The sequence below is a fragment of the Meriones unguiculatus genome, chromosome 10 (genome assembly GCF_030254825.1).
Source record: "Meriones unguiculatus strain TT.TT164.6M chromosome 10, Bangor_MerUng_6.1, whole genome shotgun sequence".
In the NCBI taxonomy this organism is placed as follows: Eukaryota; Metazoa; Chordata; class Mammalia; order Rodentia; family Muridae; genus Meriones; species Meriones unguiculatus.
The window spans coordinates 44,105,126-44,125,779 of NC_083358.1; the positions used below are offsets into that span (position 1 = coordinate 44,105,126).

Below are 20,654 nucleotides of genomic sequence, written 5' to 3' on the forward strand. Positions count from 1 at the left end.
GGAACAGCCATCTGATAATTGTGCAGACAGATGTATACTTACTTTATTTCTCAAGGCTTAATTTAAAAATGTATAATCTAGTTTCTTATTCAGTATAATCAGAGAAAATTTGATTCTTGCTGTGCCTTTTTTTTCCAAAAATGAGTCCGATAATTTTTAAAGAAGTTGTGAGATTTAAGAAAATCCTAGTAAAAAATATCCTGTTAGAAATGTAAAAAAAAAGATATATACATATATTAATATATATATTAATATAATATAAGCACACTTGGTAGAGAGCTAATTGTTACTTATGTCTATTTAATCTACTGTGACACATAAGATAAAAATGCCAAGATTATGATATCTAAATATCAAATATATATATATATCCACTCCTATTAATTCATCATGATTTTACTATGGTTAGATTAAAATTTCTTACAAGGCAAAATATATATAATGTAAGGGTTTGGAAAATTCCATTATAACGCCACCAAAAACGAGATCTCAGAGACAGGTTCCCTTCTGGGCCTCTGTGCTTTACTCTATGTATTTGAGGGTGCTTCAGTTTGCACACAGGTTAATTTTTGTTTTCTTCTGATCTTATTCTTAGATTGTGCCTTCCCTCAACAGCTGGGCCCAACACTGACAGAGTCCACACCGTCTTCCCTGTGGTGAGTAGAGTACAGAGAGAAAGGGGCAGCCACACAGTCCTTTCCTGCTGTGTGATGACGCTAAAGGCAGCGATTGCGATGGGATTTCAGGGGTAGAAGAAGCCTTCTGGATGACCCACATTATCGGTTTTCTGGATGGAGAAAGCTAAGGGGGATGGGAGTGTGGGCACTTCCCCAGGATCACACGCCCACTCTGCAGCCACTAGAGGAAGCCTGTGCTATTTGGAACCTGAACTGTTTCTTCCTCACCATCTAGATGTCAATGTGCTTTGGGGAAACATCTCACAATGGCATGTGTCTGAAGCTTTGGTCACTAGGCCCTGGCACTACCAGAGGCTGGTGAAACCTGTGAAAGATGGAACCCAAGGGGAGAAATTTTGGCCCATGGGTGTGTGCCCTTGTGAGCCAGCGCCTTCTTTGTCTGCTCAGTTTTTCTGCCCTGTGTTTGCATCCTGATGCTTTGTGCCACCACAAACCCAAAGCAAGGAGGCCCAGGATGACCCTTCTGGAACCGTGAGCAGAAACAATCCTTTTCCTCATGGCTGTCACAGAAATTCTGTCACAGCCACTGTTTCCAAGACTGACATAAAACTTAAGAATGAGTAAACACTAAACGAAGCTGATTTTTTTTTCACCTAGCCAATAGTGGTTTAATTAAAAGTACTGGTTGCATTTATAAGGACTTTTTATTTTTGAAATACTCTTGCTAATAGTTTTTATTTTTAGACTAAAATAGTGATAGCTGCTCTTTTTTTTTCTATAACACTTTTTAGGTCTTTTTGGATTGCACAGCTACAAAGAATAAATTTATGTTAACCAGATTCCTTTTACCATGGTAGATGACAAGTTCTTGGGAGATGTTGGTAAATCTACAAACTTCACAACACGCAAGTGTCATAGATATCAGGTGTGCTACTGTATCTCATGTCGCCTCGTCTTTTCTAAATGTTTCTAAATTCATCAAGGCTATGTTACCATAGTTCCATTCCAGGATCTTACCTTGAGGTACTGGTTTCGCCCGGGAAATGATGACTGAATGCCCACATGCTGAAACAGAGATGGTTTGTACTGAATTTGAACTTCCTTCTTTCTCTTGATACACTTCTTCTGGGGAAAAGAAAGCATTGTCTTCACAGGGACCCTGGACAGCATTCTACTGCACTTGTGGGCCTCATGATCTTTTTAGATTAATTTTCTTCTAGAGTTCTATACTAATTTTTTGTTTTGTTTTTCTGTTTTTTGAGACCAGGTTTCTCTGTGTAGCTCAGGCTGTCCTGGAATTCACTATGTAGACCAGGCTGGCCTCAAACTCACAGAGATCAGCCTGCCTCTGCCTTCTAAGTGCTGAGATTATAGGCATGCACCACCACTGCCTGGTTGTATACTAATATTTAAAAACTGGCACAAAACATTCAGTTCTGGGATCTTCCTACATAAGAATAATTCAGCAGAAGAGATGCGTATAGGGCAGCTTCTAAAAGTGTGTGGCTTTAAGAACTCACTCAAAGCCAAGCTACATTCTATCCTGGTTTTAATTTCCTCTTTCTCTCTCTTTTTAAAGTAGTTTTTCTTTTGTTTTTGTTTTTGGTTGTAGTTGTGGTTTGATTTTTTTGAGACAAGATCTCACTACTCTGTGGCCCAGGCTGTGCAAGAGCTTATTTTTATTTTGTTTTTGTTTTTCAAGACAGGGTTTCTCTGTGTAGCCCTGGCTGTCCTGGACTTAACTTGTAGACAAGGCTGGTCTCAAACTCACAGAGCCTGCCTCTGCCTCCCTGAGTGCTGGGATTACAGGTGTGCACCATTGCGCCTGGCTACAAGAACTTATTATCTAGCCCACACTGACATTGAGAACAGGACATTCTTCCTACGGCAGCCTGCTGAGTGCTGGGATTGCAGGCATGAACCACACAACTGGATCATCTCTCTTTTCCTCTCAATAGTTTAAATGATTCTTTGGGGGGTGCGTATTTTTCTGTCTATACAGTTCTTGTTAGAGTACTTTATTACATCTTTGTCTTCCTGTATTCATTACTTCTGCATCAAACTATATTCTCCAAAATCTCTTCTTAAATAGGAAAAGAATTTGATTAAAGTACAAAGTCGGAAAACAACTTAGATAATATCCGTGAATACATAAAATGGGTGACCACGTCTCTGCTGCTATTCAGAACAAAACAGAACCAAGGCACTGCTCAGGGTACAGGGCGGGTAGTATGTACCAGGCTCTTGGTCCCATCCCCAGTATCCTAAAGTCAAACAAAAATATTTCCAATGATTATGACCACTGTTTGAGAATCATTTTATATAATTTAAATTCAGAAAAGTAAATCTCAAATCCTTTAACACAGAAGTTAAAAAAAAAAATCAAGTTGGGCGAGGTGCTGCGCACTCGTAGTGCCAGCCCCGTGGGAGGCAGAGGCAAGCAAATCGTTGTGAGTTCGAGGCCAGCCTGGTGTACAAACTGAGTCCAGGACAGCCAAAACTACACAGAGAAACTATGTCTCAAAAAAGCAAACAACAACAACAAAAACCCAGCAAATTTATTTGAATGCATCTCTACCCAATAGTAATGTGTAAGAAAATATTAAGGAATTTTTTAATAACTGAAAAGCAATTTAGTGAATCCTAAATTTTGAAACTAAATTAACATGGAATAAAATTGCTCAAATAGTTAAATATGTCAACAAATACGACAATCGTTGATGTAGTTTTAGAAGTTTTTCAGTAGGAAAGCACTGAGACATGCCTGTACCTCCCCTCCGCCACCTCACCACCATCCCCCCAGCACGGCCTGTCGAGAAGCAGAGCTGGATGTCTGACACATGTACAGTACAAGAGATTAAGTGGTTAACGTGGGCCTGGCCAAACTTTCAGGGGATTTTATTTTACGTGTTTTATGTATGTGCATACAGTGCCTGTGGGGGCCAGAAGAAGGTGCCTGATCCCCTGAACTGTTAGTGACCAAACCTGGGTCCCCCGCAAGAACAAGAGCTCTTAACCCTGAGCCATCCTGAGCTTTCTCTCCAGAGACCTAAAAACCTTTTTAAAATTTAGACTGTTCTTTTAACTGTTAATTCTTATGAATCCTTTACACATTGTGACACAATGTGAGACTTGCCTGACATGGGGCACCGGCCTGCAGCCCCCGCTGCTGGGCCCTCCTCTGGACAGTGTCTCTCACAGTGCAGACTCAGCTCCCTTTGCTGAAGCCCATGCTCTGCTCTATCTCCACTTGTCTGAAAGTCCTTTTAATCGTTAATATTATCACATGAGTTTTGCATCTTGGTTGACATTAGCGTGTGGCTTTGCTTCCTTAAACTGCTTTTTGTTTGGTTGGGAATTTTTGGATTTTGTTGTGCTGTGTAGCAGGGTGGGGAAGGAACCTGGGGAGTCATACATACTGGGCAAGAGCTCCATCACTGAGTTCTTCTCCCAGTCCCTCCTTAAAATTTTGAATGCATAGATTACATTGTATACAATTTTAATTTTAATTTATTTAAATTAATTTTTATTCACAATTTTATTTTAATTTACCATTGTTTGAGGAGTTTTGTATCTATGTTCATGTGGGATTTACCCCATTTTAAATCTTGATTCACTACCATCACAGTGTGTGTGTGTGTGTGTGTGTGTGTGTGTGTGTGTGTGTGTGTGAGAGAGAGAGAGAGAGAGAGAGAGAGAAAGAGAGAGACTGACTTTGGCTGTGTAGCTTAAGATGATCTCAACCTCATTGAGGCTGGTCTCCAAATCATGATCTCTCTACCTTGACTCCCCAAGTACTGGGATGCTGGGCTTCCTTTCTGTATTCGCTTTGGTTTTCATGCCAGGCTCATCTGGATGTGCCTCCTCTTACTCAGTTTTCTAAAACTGCTTTCTGGGGACTGGAGAGACCCTGTGTCCAGTATTCGATGCACCATTCAAAAAGTTGCAGGCACTTTGGGAGCCATGAATTACTGTACAGACAGGACCAAGTCCAAGAACCACGCCACACACAACCGATCTCAAAAATGGCAAAAGTAGCATCAAGAAACCCCATTCGTGACGATAAGAATCTCAAGGGCGTTGACCCCAAAGGCCTGAAGAAGATGCAGGCAAAGAGTGAAGAAGCAATGCAGGAGCTTTCAGAGGCTGTTAAGGCCCTAGTGAAGCCCAAGACAACCAGTTAAACCCAAGATGCTAAAGGGCCCCAATGCCAACTAGCTGTCTTGCTTTCATCACTCATCCCAAGCTTAGGAAGCAGATTTCAGGCTACATGGCCAAGGGTTTCAGGCTCTGCCAAGGAAAGCCCAAGTCTCAATCCAAGGCAGAGACTGCAGCTTCAGCTCAGGCTCCCAAAGGTCCCATAGAAAAGGTTTCTGTCTGCCACTATGAAGCTAGATGGACTGAACGGACACACCCACGTACTATTTGCAGATGGTAGGTGCCGTATGCTGTTTTTGCAAATAACCTTGAGGTAAGATCTGTTTGAAAAAAAAAAGAGTAGAAGAATGTGAAATTCCTCTGATTGGTATTATTTGTTCTCTAAGTGCTTAGAACTCACTCATGAAAGCACCTTGACTTGCACATTTCCTTCTCAGAGGGCTTTTATTTATTTACCAAATCTCTGCTGTTCTTGTAGGCTTATTCAGGTTGCCTGTTTCATCATGGGTGAGCTCTGGCAGTGTGTGAGCGTGACGAGGAGACATTTTCTTTCTAAGCTGATGAGATTTCATGTATGTAATTGTAGCATTCATTATCCTATTAAAGTCTGAATTCTGCCACCATTTTCCTCATTCTGTGGTTGGTACCTTTTGTCTTTTTCAGCTTATCAGACATCACAACTTCTCAAGATGAGGTCTCTTTTCAAGCCGAAGTCTGGCAGTCCCCAGTGGGAGACCCGTGGGGCCGTCCAGGGCACTTGACTATCTGGAGCAGCATCCCTGCATTATTTCCTATTGCTTTGAGGCCCACTACAGAACTGCGCTGGTGCAACCCTGACTTTCCTGGATGGCATTCTCTATGCCTGCTCTACCTTTTCCCACCTATGGCTTTCAATCCACACCCTTCATTTGTACTGAATATATATTCATATATATTGTATAATATCAATAACTGTTAACATTTGTTTTAAAATAATCTATTCTGATAATCTGTCTCAGTGCATTTTGGCAATTTACATTTAATGCAAATATCAAAATGTTTGGATTTATGTTGTATTATTTTTCTATTTGTTTACCTCTGTTCTTGTTGTTGTTGTTTTAGGGACTGGGTTTTTGTTTTGGTTTGGTTTTTTGTCCCTGTGTCAGGACTTTTCTCAGCCTGTTTGGCATTTCTATGCAGACACTCATCACAGGCTCTCCCAGCTGCACACCCTCCCCAGGGACACTCACCAGAGGCTCGCCCCAGTTGCAAATCTTCACCAGGAAAATGTCATCCAGAAGCATATCTATGGGCTTCACTTTGTAGAACATCAAGAAAAAATGTACAAAGTCGATCAGGTCCTTCGATCGAAAGAGTTTTCCTGTGGAGAAAAGCCAACTTGTAAGCATCTGACATAAGCTTCAAGGGGGCAAACATTCTGAAAACACGGAGTGTAACACTGCGCCGGTGTTGGGAGACAACGCATTGCATCTTGTTCAACTGGGACTGTGTTAATGATTAGCAGTTCTAAAGGAAAAACCTGTGAGCAACTTTACAGTGGGCTGTTCCCTCAGGAGACCCAAACTGAGCTTGTGGAAACTGACTGTCTCAGTCACACGGAAGGAAGGCAGCAGATGGAAGCCCACTGAGAGCCTTGTACAGACAGCTTTCACCTGGCCTAAGCAGTGCTCAATGAACCTTTAGTCCTTAGTTTCTTCCTAAAATACTGTATGTTTCAAAAATTTGAAAATTGTTTATAATCTGGCATTTATAAGATAGAATACTATTTATGGTTTTAAAAGATATACTGTATTTTAAAAATATGATCGATTAGGCCCAGTTAGTTTTTTTCCCCCTCTAATATGCTGACTCCTGGATTTTAAAATGAAACTGAATGGAAAAGATTCAGTTGCATGCTCATTTTAAAGTATGTAGCATAAAATAACTTGCCCCACTTAGTAAGTCAGATGGGCACATGTTGTTTTGTTGTTTGTTTTTGATTTTGAGGCTATGTAAGCCACTTAATGATGTGTACAGCTGTGTTCTAGCTGTTGGCTGTTGTTAAACTGCGTGATGGAAATGGCTAATTTATGCCTCTTCTGCTCTCAGTAAGCTGCAAAGCCCTGTATAGCAAGGTTGTGTTTCTGGCTACTGGAGTCATAAAACTTATGGCCATGTGAAGTGAAGCTTAAATATGTCTGTAGACAAACATGTGAGTTCTCATGGTGATGAAAATGTAAATTCTCTTCCTCTCTTCCCCTCTTTTCTCACTCTGTTTCCCTCTCTCTTCTCTCTGTCCTTCTCTTTCCTCTGTCTCTCTCTCTCCTCTCTGCCCCTCTCCTTTCTGTCCCCCTCCCTCTCTCTTCTCTCTGTCACACTTTCCTCTCTGCTCCCTCTCTCTCCTCTCTGTCGCTCTCTCTCTTCTCTCTCTGTCTCTGTCCCCCATTCTCTCTCCTAACTTTGCTGAGATGGTAAAGTTCTTTGAGGCTTTTAACCTCTCAGAGTAATGTATCTTCAGTGATATTTCTTCTCTACGTTTCACAGGGTGTTGTGGTTATTTGTACTTTTTCTTCTTATTTTCACCAAGGTTGAATAAAATGCATTTGAGCTCTTAAAATGTTACAGGAAATTTGGGAAAGAAATGAGACTATGAAGTGAGCATATGAAGAACATATGGCTTTCCTACCAATCAGAGGAAAAACTTTGCACAGACCTCTGAATGATCACAAGAGGATAGGTGGGTAGGAGGAAAACTGAAAGAGGGAGAATAAGTCAAGCACTATGAAAGGTCGTGAAGCCAAATGCTCTGTTGGCTTTCCTATAGGAAGTGCTAACATCACACCCATACAGACTGGGAGATGGTACCCATTCTTCTCCTGGTTGAGGGTGGGGCAAACACCCCCTCCCTCTTTCCCTCTTTCCAGAAGGCTGGCAAAGATCAAGATCTTCCAATCAGGGAATGAATGCATTGCAGGGATTTAACTTTCAGAGGGTTTGTGGCAATAAGAACCCGATTAGATGGACATAAATCATGACCTTGAGAGTTTAAAAACCTAGCTCTGAAGGTTAAAAAAAAAGTAAGAAACAGTTCATTATATTACTTATTTTTTTTCCCTTTGAGACAGGGTTTCTCTGTGTAGTCTTGGCTATCCTAGATTTGCTTTGTAGACCAGGCAGGCCTTGAACTCACAGAGATCTGCCTGCCTCTGCCTCCCAGAGTGCTGGGATTGCAGGCAGGTACTGCTGCACCCGGCTTATCATTTATGTAAATGCAAACTAGGTACAAGTGTGAATCAAGGGCTTTTCTTGGATATGTTTCTGTTTCTAAGTCCATTTTGAACCTGTTAGAATTTTTTTTTTAACCTGTTAGAATTTTAAACCACTTAAAATCACTAAAGACAGTGGAACAAAGTGAAAGTAGAGAGCTGAGAATGTTTTTTAAAGAGTAAAATAAGAGAGAGGGTCCATCGGGTTAATCAATGTAAGGCCCCTGGAAATGAGGGGCACAGTAAGCCAACTTGAGACCATGAATTTCAAAGGAAATAAGGGAAAGGCTGGGCGGGAGGAAGAAAGAAGACATTCTGAATAATAACTGCAGAAACTCTACTCATAGCACACACAGTCATATGGACTGTTCTGTGGCCAGTGTAATTCACACAGTCTTTCTTTTTGAGAGTTGTTTGTGCGCATGGTGTGTGTCCATGGGTATGCAGGCACATGCATGTGGGGAGCCCCAAGGTCTGTATGTGGGTGTCTTACTTGATCATTCTCCACCTTATGCTTTTGAGAGTGTCCCTCACAGAGCCTGACACTCAGCTAGGTTGGCTGGCGATAGGCTCCAGGATCGGCCTCTCTCCCATCTCTCCAAAGCTGGGATGGGAACATTCACCATGCCTGATGCTATACAGGTGCTGGGGATTCACACTGGGGCCCTTGTGTTCACACAGCAGGCTTTTCATCAACGGAGTCATCTCCTGCTCCTCAATACATTTCTATATTAAGAGGAGCAACTTAGACATTCTGGGAATCAGACGCTCGAACACCATGGCCCTGCGTTCCTTTCCCTGCAGCTTCGCTTCTCCGAGAACCAGTTGAGTTTTTCATGGGTCACTTTGTTGGCTGAGGTATCGGGATTGGACTTGCAGTTTAGCATGTGCGTGGCATATACCGTCCACGTAGGGTATAACACTGGCCTCTCGTGTTCATTCTCATAAAAAAGGGGTAGTACACCTTTGCCACTGAGCGTGTTTGTACTCATAGCACCCAGTTTTATGCTCTTATAATATGTGTATATATGTTATTCTGCTCATTTATACCTACCTAGAAAAAAATGATCAAAACATCTTACCTTAGATAGGACAGACAGACAGGAAATCAAACCTTTACTCTAAGCATGGATAGTGGCACACACCTGTAATGACAGCACTTGGGGATGAGGCAGAAGGATTAAGATTTTGAGGTTCAGCCTGGACAAGAGTTCATGGCCAACCTGAGCTACATAACAAGAGTCTTAATAGAAAAGAAAGAAGCACAGAAAGAAATGGAGAAGAAACCGAGCTTGATCCAACGGGATCCAACACAGTGGCTATGGCTTACCTATAAACCCAAGCACTGAGAACTCAACATAAAGCCAGTCTTTCGAAGTGACATTATTTACAAAATCTCTCATTTCCGTAAAATACATATTTTTTGCTATGATATCATCTTCTAGCTAGAGAAAAAAGCCAAATACAAAAAAGCATTAATACTTCCAATGATTCCATTACATTAATATTATCTCAAAGGAAAAAAAATACTTTCAGTAGAACACACTGGAAATGTCTTTAATGAGACAATAATCTTTAATACAATTCGCTAAGGCTATTTGCAGTTAGTCAAATTTCATTCTGTGATTTTGAGATTAACCAAACCCAAGTGTCTTTTTCCCCTCGTAAATGCTGACCCAGAGCCTTCTACTTAAAGTCTTCTAAGAGACTCATTTGAATCCAGTTTAATTTCCATCAGCACTTCAGCTTCTAGTTGAAGATGATCACAGTCCATCCTGGTTTTCTCTAACAAGACTCCGTAGACAGGCTTGTACACAATAGTGAAGTTCATTAATTTTAGCAGTTCTGCACTCTGGGGAGTCTAGGTTCCAGGTTCTAGAGGAACAGGGGTCTGCTGAGGCCCAGTCTTCATGGAGGTGTTTACTGTGTACCCTGACAGAGTGACTCTGTCCTCAGGACCAAGTCATGCCCCAAAGGTCCTGAAAGCATACTTCTGAGGACCAGGACATCAACACAGCAGTTTAGAGAGGAAATACAAATATCAAGAGAACAGCAAACATAAACTTGCTCTGCGCCTGAGATGGCAATTCCAGGTTCTATCTGCTACCCTTGTGTTTGGCTGAGAGCAGGCAGGAAAGAGCTGGCCATTCCCCCCCCACACCTTGCTGATGGCAGGATCCTTAGAAAGAGGCTTCCCTAGGAAAGGGGGGAGGGTGAGGGAGAGCTGTCTTTCTTGATTTTATATCATCAGGAGGGTCCAAAACAGAACTGTTGCTCCAGAATGGAAGGAACTAGGGCTACCTCTGATGTCCATTTACTTCACCACTGACAGAGCAGAAGGATTTGTTTCCCTTGCAGTCTCAGGGAAACGCTGGCTCTCGGCCTTTCCCTAGCTTTCTCTCTGCCCTCTACTGATAATTTTGAAAACTCCACAAGCACACAGATTCTTTGTGCATGCTTATTATGGGAACCTGCCATTGTTGTTTGGCAATCGGAAGGACTGAAAGGAAATGAATACCCGTGATGGGCTTATTTCTACCACTACACAAAAGCAGCGTAGAGCTTGAGAGGCAAGGTGTGGCTGCAGTCTGGGTAGGTCCACAACGTGGCCCATAAATAGAGCTCAAATGTACTTAGGCCTGTGGGCCTAGACATGCACGCAGGGTGGGTTCTACTTTTTCCCAGTAGTTTTAATTTCCCTTTCAGATTGTGTCCTTTAACTTTAATATTTTCTGTTACAGTGAGCACAGCAAGAAGATGAATATATCGTCAATCTTAAATTTGCTTTGGCATACTGATTGATTTTATAAAGATATTCCATTTGCTTGGAGGAACACACGGTGAAAGGAAGGAATTAAAGGAAAGGATAGAAAAAGCAATGTTTTCATTTAAAATTCACATATACCAAGTTTTCACCTGTAAATAATATGTGGCCTTCGGCTGGGCATACAGCATCAAAATACAAAAATCCAATAACTGTTTTATTTGCCAACTAAAAATAAACAATAAAATATGTTAATGTTCATTATAGCAGATTAACTTATAAACATATTTCAATAATTAAATAACACTTTAATTCAGGCAGTAAATAAAAATGAATATATTTATATTCAAGATATACTGGATAGCTTCACATCTTTACTGAGTAGTACCTGCCTCCGCTAAAGTAGAACAAGCACAGACTATGCATTTTGCATTTTAGCTAAATTTTTATTTAAGAAATAAAGTTACTATCTATGCTGGTTAGTCTATTGTCAGCTTGACAAAAACTGGGGTCACTTAGAAAGAGACCTGCAGATCTTACTATTTCCCTCAAGGAGAGCAACAGAACCAGAAAATCTGAACACAGGGGTCTTCCCAGAGACTCATACTCCAACCAAGTACCATGCATGGAGATAACTTGAACCCCTGCACAGATCCATGGCAGTTCAGTGTCCAAGTGGGTTCCATAGTAATGGGAAGAGGGACTGCCTCTGATATAAACTGATTGGCCTGCTCTTTGATCACCTCCCCTGAGGGGGGAGCAGCATTACCAGGCCACAGAAGAAGACTATGCAGCCACTCCTGATGAGATCTGATAGACTAAGATCAGAAGGAAGGAGAGGGGGACCTCCCCTATCAGTGGACTTGGGAAGGGGCATGCATGAAGAAGGGGGAGGGAGGGTGGGATTAGGAGGGGAGGAGAGAGGGGTTTATGGGGGGATACAAAGTGAATAAATCCCAGTCTCCCCACCACCTTCACTGTTTCTAATTGCTGTTTTTAATAAAAGTTTTAAAAAAAAAGAGAGAGAGAGACCTGCACCTGAGGAACTGTCTGCATCAGACTGGCCTGTAGGCAACTGTGGGCACATTTTCTTGATTAACGCTTGGTGCTGAAAAGCCCAGTCCGCTGTGGGCTCTTCTGGTCCTGGGCTGTATATATGAAAGTAACTGAGCAATTCTTGGAGAGCAATTCTTGGCGGGGAACAGTGTTTCTCCACTGGCTACTGCTCCGGCTCCTGTCCTGAGCTCCTTGCCTTGGCTTCCTTCAGTGATGGACCACGATGTGGAAGAGTAAGCTAAACAGTTCCTTTCCTCCCCTAAGTGCTATTGGTCAATGCAAACTAAAATGTTCTTTCTTGATCACGTGAAAGTACACCAGAGACCTTATTGTAATTTAGCAGATAACAGGATGCCAGGCCATGTCCTGGAGACACACAGAACAGGACACAAGGCAGTCCTGGGGTATCACAGACTACTAAGAAAATAGAGCGATTGGACTAAGTATTGGGCAAAGATGCCGATGATGAAGATCGTTGTGTGAGACAGGAAGAGTGATACTGCATGTAGCTGAAATATAGTGCCCATGCCTGAAGTGTGTGTGGGGGGCTGGCCACCCCAGCTACAGAGCAGGGAAAGTTGGGGCCTGGGAGCTGGAGCGCTGGAGACCAACACATGAAGGGTGTCCTGTGACGTAAGTGTTTGACTTGATTTCATGTGAAAACAGAGTCTTCTGAGCATGGAGAGTGAGTCTACGAAATGCAGCCGAGCAAAGAAGCCTGTGTTAGAGCAGGCCTGAGCCATCCCGTGGCAGCAGGATGGGGCTGGGAGCTGCGGTGCTCAGACTTTGAACACAGAGGATGAGGAAGACAGGCCGTGAGAAAACAAAGGTCTAGGGCAGCTTCCAGAGCACAGAGTAGGACACCAACGTAAGGATAAATAAAACCTTACATCGTTTGAAATTCCAATACACCACATATGATATAATCTAAGCAAATAATAGTGTGACAGGGGAGTGACTCCTGACAAGCTTCTTTCTCTCTTTTGAGAAATCAACTGAACAAATTTCCTAAAATACCGCATTTAGGAAATAACAAATTTCCTAAAATTTATTACCAGGAATATATAATATAAACATTTGTCTGCATACAAAAGTTCCAGCTTTTTAATAGTCTTTCATAAATACCATCATGTTTCATTCTCGCAGCTTCCAAATGATCTGGTTTGTCTACTAAACACTATACATCTATACTTTTCATCGCCTGTATTGGCAAAGTTGGGGACATTAAGGAAAAAGGGCCAATTTGCTTGTCTATAATGACTAGTGCATAGAAAAGCTAGGAGCAGCTTCCAGGAGCAATGAGTTCAAATCCCAGTCTCCCCACCACCTTCACTGTTTCTAATTGCTGTCTGTAAGCAGGGGCAAAGCATAATCAGCAGTGCGCTGGCAGGTAATTCAGAACGGGAAGGACTGGGGTTCTTCATACTGCTCTTTTGCCCATTTTCATGAAATGATACTATGGCTGATTTCATGCTACCAACTAAATGTTGTTGAACTACGACTCAGAATATGATTCACTTGCAAGTCAGCAGGAGCTGGCTCCTCCCCCACTCCCCTTCCCCTATGTAACCATATTAGAGTTATTATCTGGGTGTCTGTTCCAGGCCATCCTCAGAATGTCAGCTCTTTCAGGTTCTGTTCTTTGACCTACCTTACTGGGTCCTCAGATGGTTTCTTCTCCAGTAATATGCTTGGATAAAAAAAGGTGGGTATTGAAATGACCTCTAAGGATCCAGATTGCACTTGCCTTTTGAATCTATGAATAGAAGCAAAGGAAGGCTGAATACCAAAATAGCTAAATTTCTTAACTTGCCAAACTAAGGTAAATCCTTTAAAATACCTTCCTTAGGCCACATAACATGTTGATTTGGGTTATCTCACGGTTTGCTACCTGATACCAACAACATGGCATTTTTAAAGCCAAGGTATTTAGAGACTAATGAAAGATGGAGCAGAAAAAGTAAAATACATAGGCTAGCGAAATGACTCAGTGAGTAAAGACACTTGTCCCACAAGCCCAGTGACCTGTGTTTCATCTCTGGAATCCACATGCCAGTGCTCTCCACTGACCTCCATGCACGAATTATGCATGTCCCCCATATCATGAACACAGAAAAATAAATAAAGATTTAAAAATTAGAATACAAAATATCACACTATTTTCCCACAGGGATACAGTTACTGTGAATTTTCTTAAGGTTACAGTCAGAGGCATTCTTTGACAATCAAGAGAGAAAGAGTGGTTACAGTAAGAAAGGTAGCTGTAAAAAAACAACTGCATCCAATCTTTTTTCTGAATGGATACCCTTCTGTTTACAGAGAGCTTCACCCAACAGCAGTGTGGTCTCTGAAGCTAAATGACTAGCTAGACTTGGCCTGACTGGCTTCTATTGCCCACTGGGGTGCATGGACTATTTAACAGTGACTATGGCTGCTCTCCTGCCTCCTCCTCCAAAGTACTAGAATCACATAGTCTGCTGCTACATCCACTTCTAATGTAAAACCTAAAAGACTTGATTCTAATATTTCCTCAGAAAGGAAAATGACTCATAAAGGAATAAAGGCTAAGGGATTATATTTGGCTGGGAATAAAAAAGAATTAACAGTATCTAATTTTAAAATGAGATTATTATATAACCTTATGGCATATATCGGAGTTGAGTGGAGACAAATAAAAATCACATGAAATTTCAGCATCCACGCTCATAGAGAAACTTGGACTATGGAGGTTAATATGAAGTTTATACTGTGGACAGCATCACCCCAAATCCTAAGGCACCCATTTGGTGATAAAATTTCCCCTTACAGATGGAGAGAGATTTAATCTCTTTAGTCCTGGGTGATGACAGTTTTCTAGGATTTTTTTTAAACTTCTCTGGCTTGTGTGTTTATGTTACATCAAAAGTCCTTGAGATGATTTATCCAGAATTAGCAGTCATTGTTATAAGCGAAGTCTTCTTCATAGCAGTATGTATGGGAAACCCTGCAGTAATATGGTTTTGTACAAATTCAGTTATGTCTATCCCCAGTAAAGTTTTATATAGCTAAACATTGGTGCTTTAAAAATTATTGGGCAATTCCAAATTTATGATCAATTCAAATATAAAGCTCTTCCTCAATACCCTAGAAGTACTGAACAAAACGCTCTAGCCAGACTCTGTGAAATTAAAGATGGGTTGAAAATTTATACATTTACATTAGCTGACATATAGTAACTGAGAGACAATCACTTAGGAAAAAAACAGTGCTTGGGAGTGAACCCAAGGCTGCAAACAAAACAAGCGCCAAGTCTTGCCACACATTCTATAATGCGTTGGCCTGAAATAGTGGGTATGAGCTGGGGAGATGGTAAAACCGCCTGCCGTGCAATCATGCGGACTTGAGTTTGGATCCCAGAACCTATGTGAAAAGTCAGGCATGGGTGTGTTCATCCTTGTAACCCCAGCACTGTTGGAGAGCAGAGACCAGAGCATTCCTGGGGCTTGCTGGCAGTGAGTCTAGTTCCAGGTACAGCTAACCACCCTGTCCCAAAATGAATGAGGCAGAGAATAAGGCAGGACACCTGAAATCCTTCCCTGGCCTCCACCCATGTGCAGGAGGTAACCCCTATGTGTGTACACACCGCATGCAAACATACCACACTCATACACATACACATACACATTCAGGCACACAAAATAAATAAATAACTGATTTATTGCATTGTCACAATTTAGTGATTATTCAAAGTGCCTTGCATTAACAATCAACACTATTATCACTAGAATCACCTCTCAACCCTTCTCACATCATTTTCTTTTGTTCTTCATTTTCTACTGTAAAATAGAGCAATTTCTGAAGCTGCTTATTTTTACATGTGTCTATGTGTACGTTGCCATGTTTCCATGTTTTCTCGTGTGTGAAGAAGCCTGGGGTTGGATTCACTCAGTGTCTTCCTTGTCTCTCTCCACCTTGTGCAGAGTGTCTCACCTAACCTTAGAGAGCTCACCAGCTCAGACCACAGGTGGCTTTCTTTTTTAAAGGCCACCTGGCTTTCTTTTTTTAAAGTGGGATCTGAACTCTGGTCCTCAGATTTGCAAGGCAAGGGCTTTATACCTCCTAGCTGAGCCATCTCTACAGCCCCCACTTATGTCATCTCTGAAACTATATAGCAAATCCCAAGTGTTCTCATATAGTGAATGATATTTTTTCTACACTTGTGATCTTGTCAAGTGCCTGCCCACTTGCTTGTGCCTATCCACTTCAACTACTAAGTAAGACAAAACAGGACACATCATTGCTGGCTACTCTCCTGTTAGCTACAATCAGCTCAGTGGCCAGACTTGTGGCCCTGAGCAATAGAAAACTGCAAATCCCCAGCCTGGTACAGAATCTCACCACAGTCTGCCATACCTCCCCACTTAATTTCAAATAGCTATGCTCCAAATATACTTAAGGGTTCAAAAGTCTTATACATTGCTCTTTCGACCTCTGTGCCTTTCTGAAGGATTCTGTGCCAGGTGTAACCTCTCTGCTCTTATCTTCCCCGGAAAGTTTACTTTTGCCTTTAGATCCAGCTCATCCCTGCCTTCTTCCTGTCTGCAGGTGGAGTCAGACACAGGAAGAAAATATGAATTGTAACAAGCAGTCTGCAAACTTCAGGAAACTTCTATGCTATACTTTATTGCAGATCAGAAAAGACCACAGTCTCATTCTCCATGCCTCAGATTCACTGAAGAGAACTGGATAAATAAGTAATAATACAATTGGCCAGGAAGGGTACAACATAAGAACAAAGAGTGGCTGATGTTGAAATTTATCAGAAAGTACTTACTTGGTTTTAACCATGTCAACAACGAAATTTAAATAACCTTCATCAGTCTAAAAGGAAGAAGAGAAATCACTAAAACCAGAGGTACCTCATGGGTTTATTAACACAACAGTTTTGCTACATGAAATTTATGCGTGAAAAGTCATCATGACCTACTAATTTCTGGCATTTCCACTTTCATGAGAAAATACAAAATATACACATTTATTAAAAAGAAACTTACTTGAATACAGAAAATACAGCATGTTTCTCCTTGAGTCAAAGTATGGAGCATTACTAAAATGAAAACCCCGAGCATGATTATGTATCTGGAACTTATTCTGAGCCAAGTACTCTGGACATCAACATGTGACATACATTAGCTAATGTCAGCCTCGAGGAATGCAGGCACCTCAATTTCACAGATGGAGCGGGGCACAGAAAGCAGAGCAGCTGTTATTTGGAGGGTGACCACACAGGTGTAGTCTAGTCCCTGACTAGCTTGCTGTGCTCCCGTATTGTCACTTTGTTCAGACACTTGCCAGTTTTCTACGGATAGGTTCCCAGAATTTGGATTTTAGTATGTGATATGTGTTGCCAGCTTTTCCTCACTCAAAGTCTGTGGTACTAATACTTACTCAATTCTTTTTAGTTTTATTCAAATTTTCAAAAGGAAAGAATGATCACCATTACAGGTAGGGGGTAAAATAGAAATTGACATGGTCATTGGAGGGACCCTGATCTATACATTAGTGGGCAAGATACCTTCTTTGAGCTCTCACTCTTCCCACCCCTCAGAGCTCAGAGAGACCCCTTGAAGAGGAGGCAGGAAAAGTGCATAGCAGAGCGGGTGGAGGGCGCCAAGAAAACAAGGCCCTCCAAACCAGCGCAAGCAGAGCTCATGAGCTCACAGAGCCGGGAGCAGCATGCGCTCACAGAGCCGGGAGCAGCATGCGCTCACAGAGCCGGGAGCAGCATGCACAGGGTTGGCGTGCTCCGGCTCCCTGTCTCTGTATTATGGCTTCCAATTTAGTGTTTCTGTGAGGTCCCTGGCGGTATGAATGCGTGGGTCTCTGATTCTTGTGCCTTATTTTGGGCTCTTTTCCTTCTGTTGGTTTGTTTTGTCAAAATTTGACGTGATAGTTTTTGTTATATCTTACTATGTTATATTTAAAAAAAGAAAAAAAAGAAAGAATGAATAATTGAATTAATGAAAACCTAGCTACCAGGGTAAAGGTTAACAACTGAGCTGTCATTTATACCTGCTGAGAGAAGGAATATCAGTTTTCTCCAGTGGAGTGACAATGGGCATGTCAACTACTCCAGGGCAGCCTCATGGTCAGGAGTAGTTGACCAATGTGTAATGGACTCCACAGGTCACAGGTGTGTGTGTGTGTGGGGGGGGGTGATAGTGGCAGTGCTTTGTTTATTTATTTATTTTTAGTTTGGGGGGGGAGTTTGTTGTATTCAGTTTTTTATTTTTGAGAAAGAGCTTAAAGTTGAGGTGGGGAGGGAAGAGGAGAGGCTCTGGAAGGACTTGGGGGAGGGAAAATTGATCAAAATATATTTAATTTTAAAATTTTAAGTAATAAAGAAAAAGGAAACAGGTGCTTTAAAAATAAGTAAAATCAGGACAGTGACACACACTTTACAGAGATGTTGTGCAGTCATGTCTAGAAAAATCTCTGCAGCCCCTCAGGCCTGGGGCCTTCATAGCCATTAACAGTAGTATTCACTGGCACTTAATGACTCACACACCAACCTCTTATTGAGCTAAGCAGATTTTATCAGTAGTAGTTTTGGTATTCTATTTGAAATGTATATTTATAATTAAATTAATTGAATTTATAATTAGATTCAATACTTTCTGTATCTTACCAAATTCAAGTGTCCTACGCTCAATGCAATTCAGTCTTAACAATCTTCTGGCTCTCATATAAGGTTCGTATTTACATGGATTGTTCTTAGTGGTACCAAACAAGCACTAAATATTTTACCCAGACTCTCTCAAGGGCATCTCTCTCTGGATTGCTTCTTTTAAGTGGAGAAAAAAAAAATCATAATGGAATAGTGGCTGATGTTGAGGGGATTTTGGGAACATTGCTGTCATACATACGTCGGCAACAGAGACAATCACCACGGAGTCCTTCTCTTCTTTAGGCGTCATTCTGGAGAGAACAGAGGTCAGTGTTTGCTTCAGGTAGGTGTGGTTCTTCCTGTTAATGGTGGTGATTCCCAGTGCGAAGGAAACTGCAGATGGGCACAAACATGGAGCAAGCCGTGGTTCGCCTACACTGACCCTATGAGTGAGGGGGCCCCATGCTTGTCACACTACAGAAATACAGTGTTACTGTATGTCCTGATTCTCATTCTCTGCCATGTGCAGTGGGCTGTGAACAAGTGCATCCGACTCCAAAGTGTTCTTTTGACAGAGAACTTTTTGGTTTGAGAAAATAAAAGGTAACGTTTTCCATTCTCTAATACAGGTTTTCCTTATCTAACTCAGTATACATGGTCCCATGAGGGCTGGCTTTTCTGTCTTCTTCCTGAAGACCTGCTGGAGTCCCAAGCAGAAAAGATACTCTGAAATATTGTCTTTGTGGAAAACATGAATGAAGTCATTTCAGGCCCCATGTCACCTAGTCAGGAAGTAAGCCTCTGTGGGCAGTCTTGCTCACCCTCTTGTCTGGCTGCCTAAGTGCCACACCAGCCTTGTCAGCTCTGGCTTCCCCATTGTTTATATTTGTTTATAATTAGTTTAGGCTATCTTTATTCTTCATGCCTAATATCTTATAGTTTCTGTGTATTTTTTTCATGTTGCCTTTCAACTTCTCCTGTAAACAATGATTTTTATACTCTCTCCCCTCTCTTTCCCTCTCTGCTCTCTCAAACACCAATTCAAAATGCCTTGAAGGAGGGTTTTGATGGAGTTAGAGATATTTACAACATGAGCTCAAAAAAAAAATCTCTTTAACTTCACTCAGCCCAAGTTTCATGGGTAGGGTAAGATGGAGTACATAGTCATTAGCCCTGGCTTCTGGGACTAAGCAGAATAATGAAAAAAACAAGAGTTCAAGCAGTTGTGGGGAACACAGTAAGAATTTAGTAGATGTTAGACGGGGTCTCGTGGCACTGCCATCTCCACACTACAGGCTTAGGCAATATGTCAATAATTAGGCGTGTAATACCTATTTATTCCCAAGGACTGGCTTGTCCAGGGACTGGCGAACCTTCCTGAGATGGTCAGGCGGTACAGACTTTTGGCTGCTGTGCCATGCTGTCTCTGTCACAGCTGCCGTGCTCTGCCACTGTAGTGCAAGAGACTGCATACATGAACATGGATTAGTTCTGGCAAAGCCCTACGTAGAGTCAGGCAGCCCAGGAACCTGACCCCGGGTCACCCACTCACTGGAACCAAGGAGACTTGGGGGAAGGTCGGCATTCTGAGGTTTGGCCCAGTGTCTAATTGCACTGCTGTGCTTTGGTCTGTTATACATGATAAGCCTGAACTCTCGCTTCAAGGCTGAGCTCAAACCTCCCCTCTTCTACATGGAGTGCTGACGCATGGCTGTAACCCCAGGACTCAGGGGACACAAGCAAAGGCATTACTAGTTCAAGGTCAGCCTGGGTTACATAGTAAGACCCTGTCTAAAAAGAAAAGACCTAAAATCACAAATAAATAGCCCTCCTCTCTAAACAAACAAACAAACAAACAAAAAAAACATGCTGATATTGATCATGAGAACGTGGAAAAAACAGGAAGATCACCAGGTAACCAAGCAATGGAAAACTTTTTTGAACACTTAGCAGGTGCTTCAGGTATCCTAGACATATGCCAATTAATTTTCCAATCATATGTAATGAGATTGAACTTGAAGTCACTAATTTCTTCAAAATTCACAACTGGTGGCTGGAGTCTACACTGTTAGTATCTTACAGTTTCACTTATAAATTAGACCATGAAAGCTAGAGGGATTTCTTAAAGGAAGGGAAAGGTGGGAGCC

At 41.8% G+C, this 20,654-nt stretch overlaps 2 protein-coding genes across 2 annotated transcripts in view; one reads left to right on the forward strand and one right to left on the reverse strand.

The window, feature by feature from the left end:
• Nucleotides 1-5,368, forward strand: part of Scoc (short coiled-coil protein) — a 78,484-nt gene extending 73,116 nt beyond the window's left edge. The window contains exons 5-7 of the mRNA XM_060392401.1: nucleotides 596-656; nucleotides 1,430-1,563; nucleotides 5,275-5,368. Of these exons, the coding sequence (XP_060248384.1) occupies nucleotides 596-656; nucleotides 1,430-1,472 (104 nt within the window). The 3' untranslated portion in view covers nucleotides 1,473-1,563; nucleotides 5,275-5,368. The remainder of the gene's footprint in view (nucleotides 1-595; nucleotides 657-1,429; nucleotides 1,564-5,274) is intronic.
• The window catches only part of Mgat4d (MGAT4 family member D), a 33,277-nt gene continuing 14,245 nt past the window's right edge, over nucleotides 1,623-20,654 (reverse strand). Inside the window, exons 4-10 of the mRNA XM_021632177.2 lie at nucleotides 18,767-18,900; nucleotides 16,675-16,721; nucleotides 13,513-13,617; nucleotides 10,958-11,033; nucleotides 9,372-9,486; nucleotides 6,026-6,156; nucleotides 1,623-1,763 (exon numbers count right to left, since the gene is read on the reverse strand). Coding sequence (XP_021487852.1) covers nucleotides 1,623-1,763; nucleotides 6,026-6,156; nucleotides 9,372-9,486; nucleotides 10,958-11,033; nucleotides 13,513-13,617; nucleotides 16,675-16,721; nucleotides 18,767-18,900 — 749 coding nt within the window. The remainder of the gene's footprint in view (nucleotides 1,764-6,025; nucleotides 6,157-9,371; nucleotides 9,487-10,957; nucleotides 11,034-13,512; nucleotides 13,618-16,674; nucleotides 16,722-18,766; nucleotides 18,901-20,654) is intronic.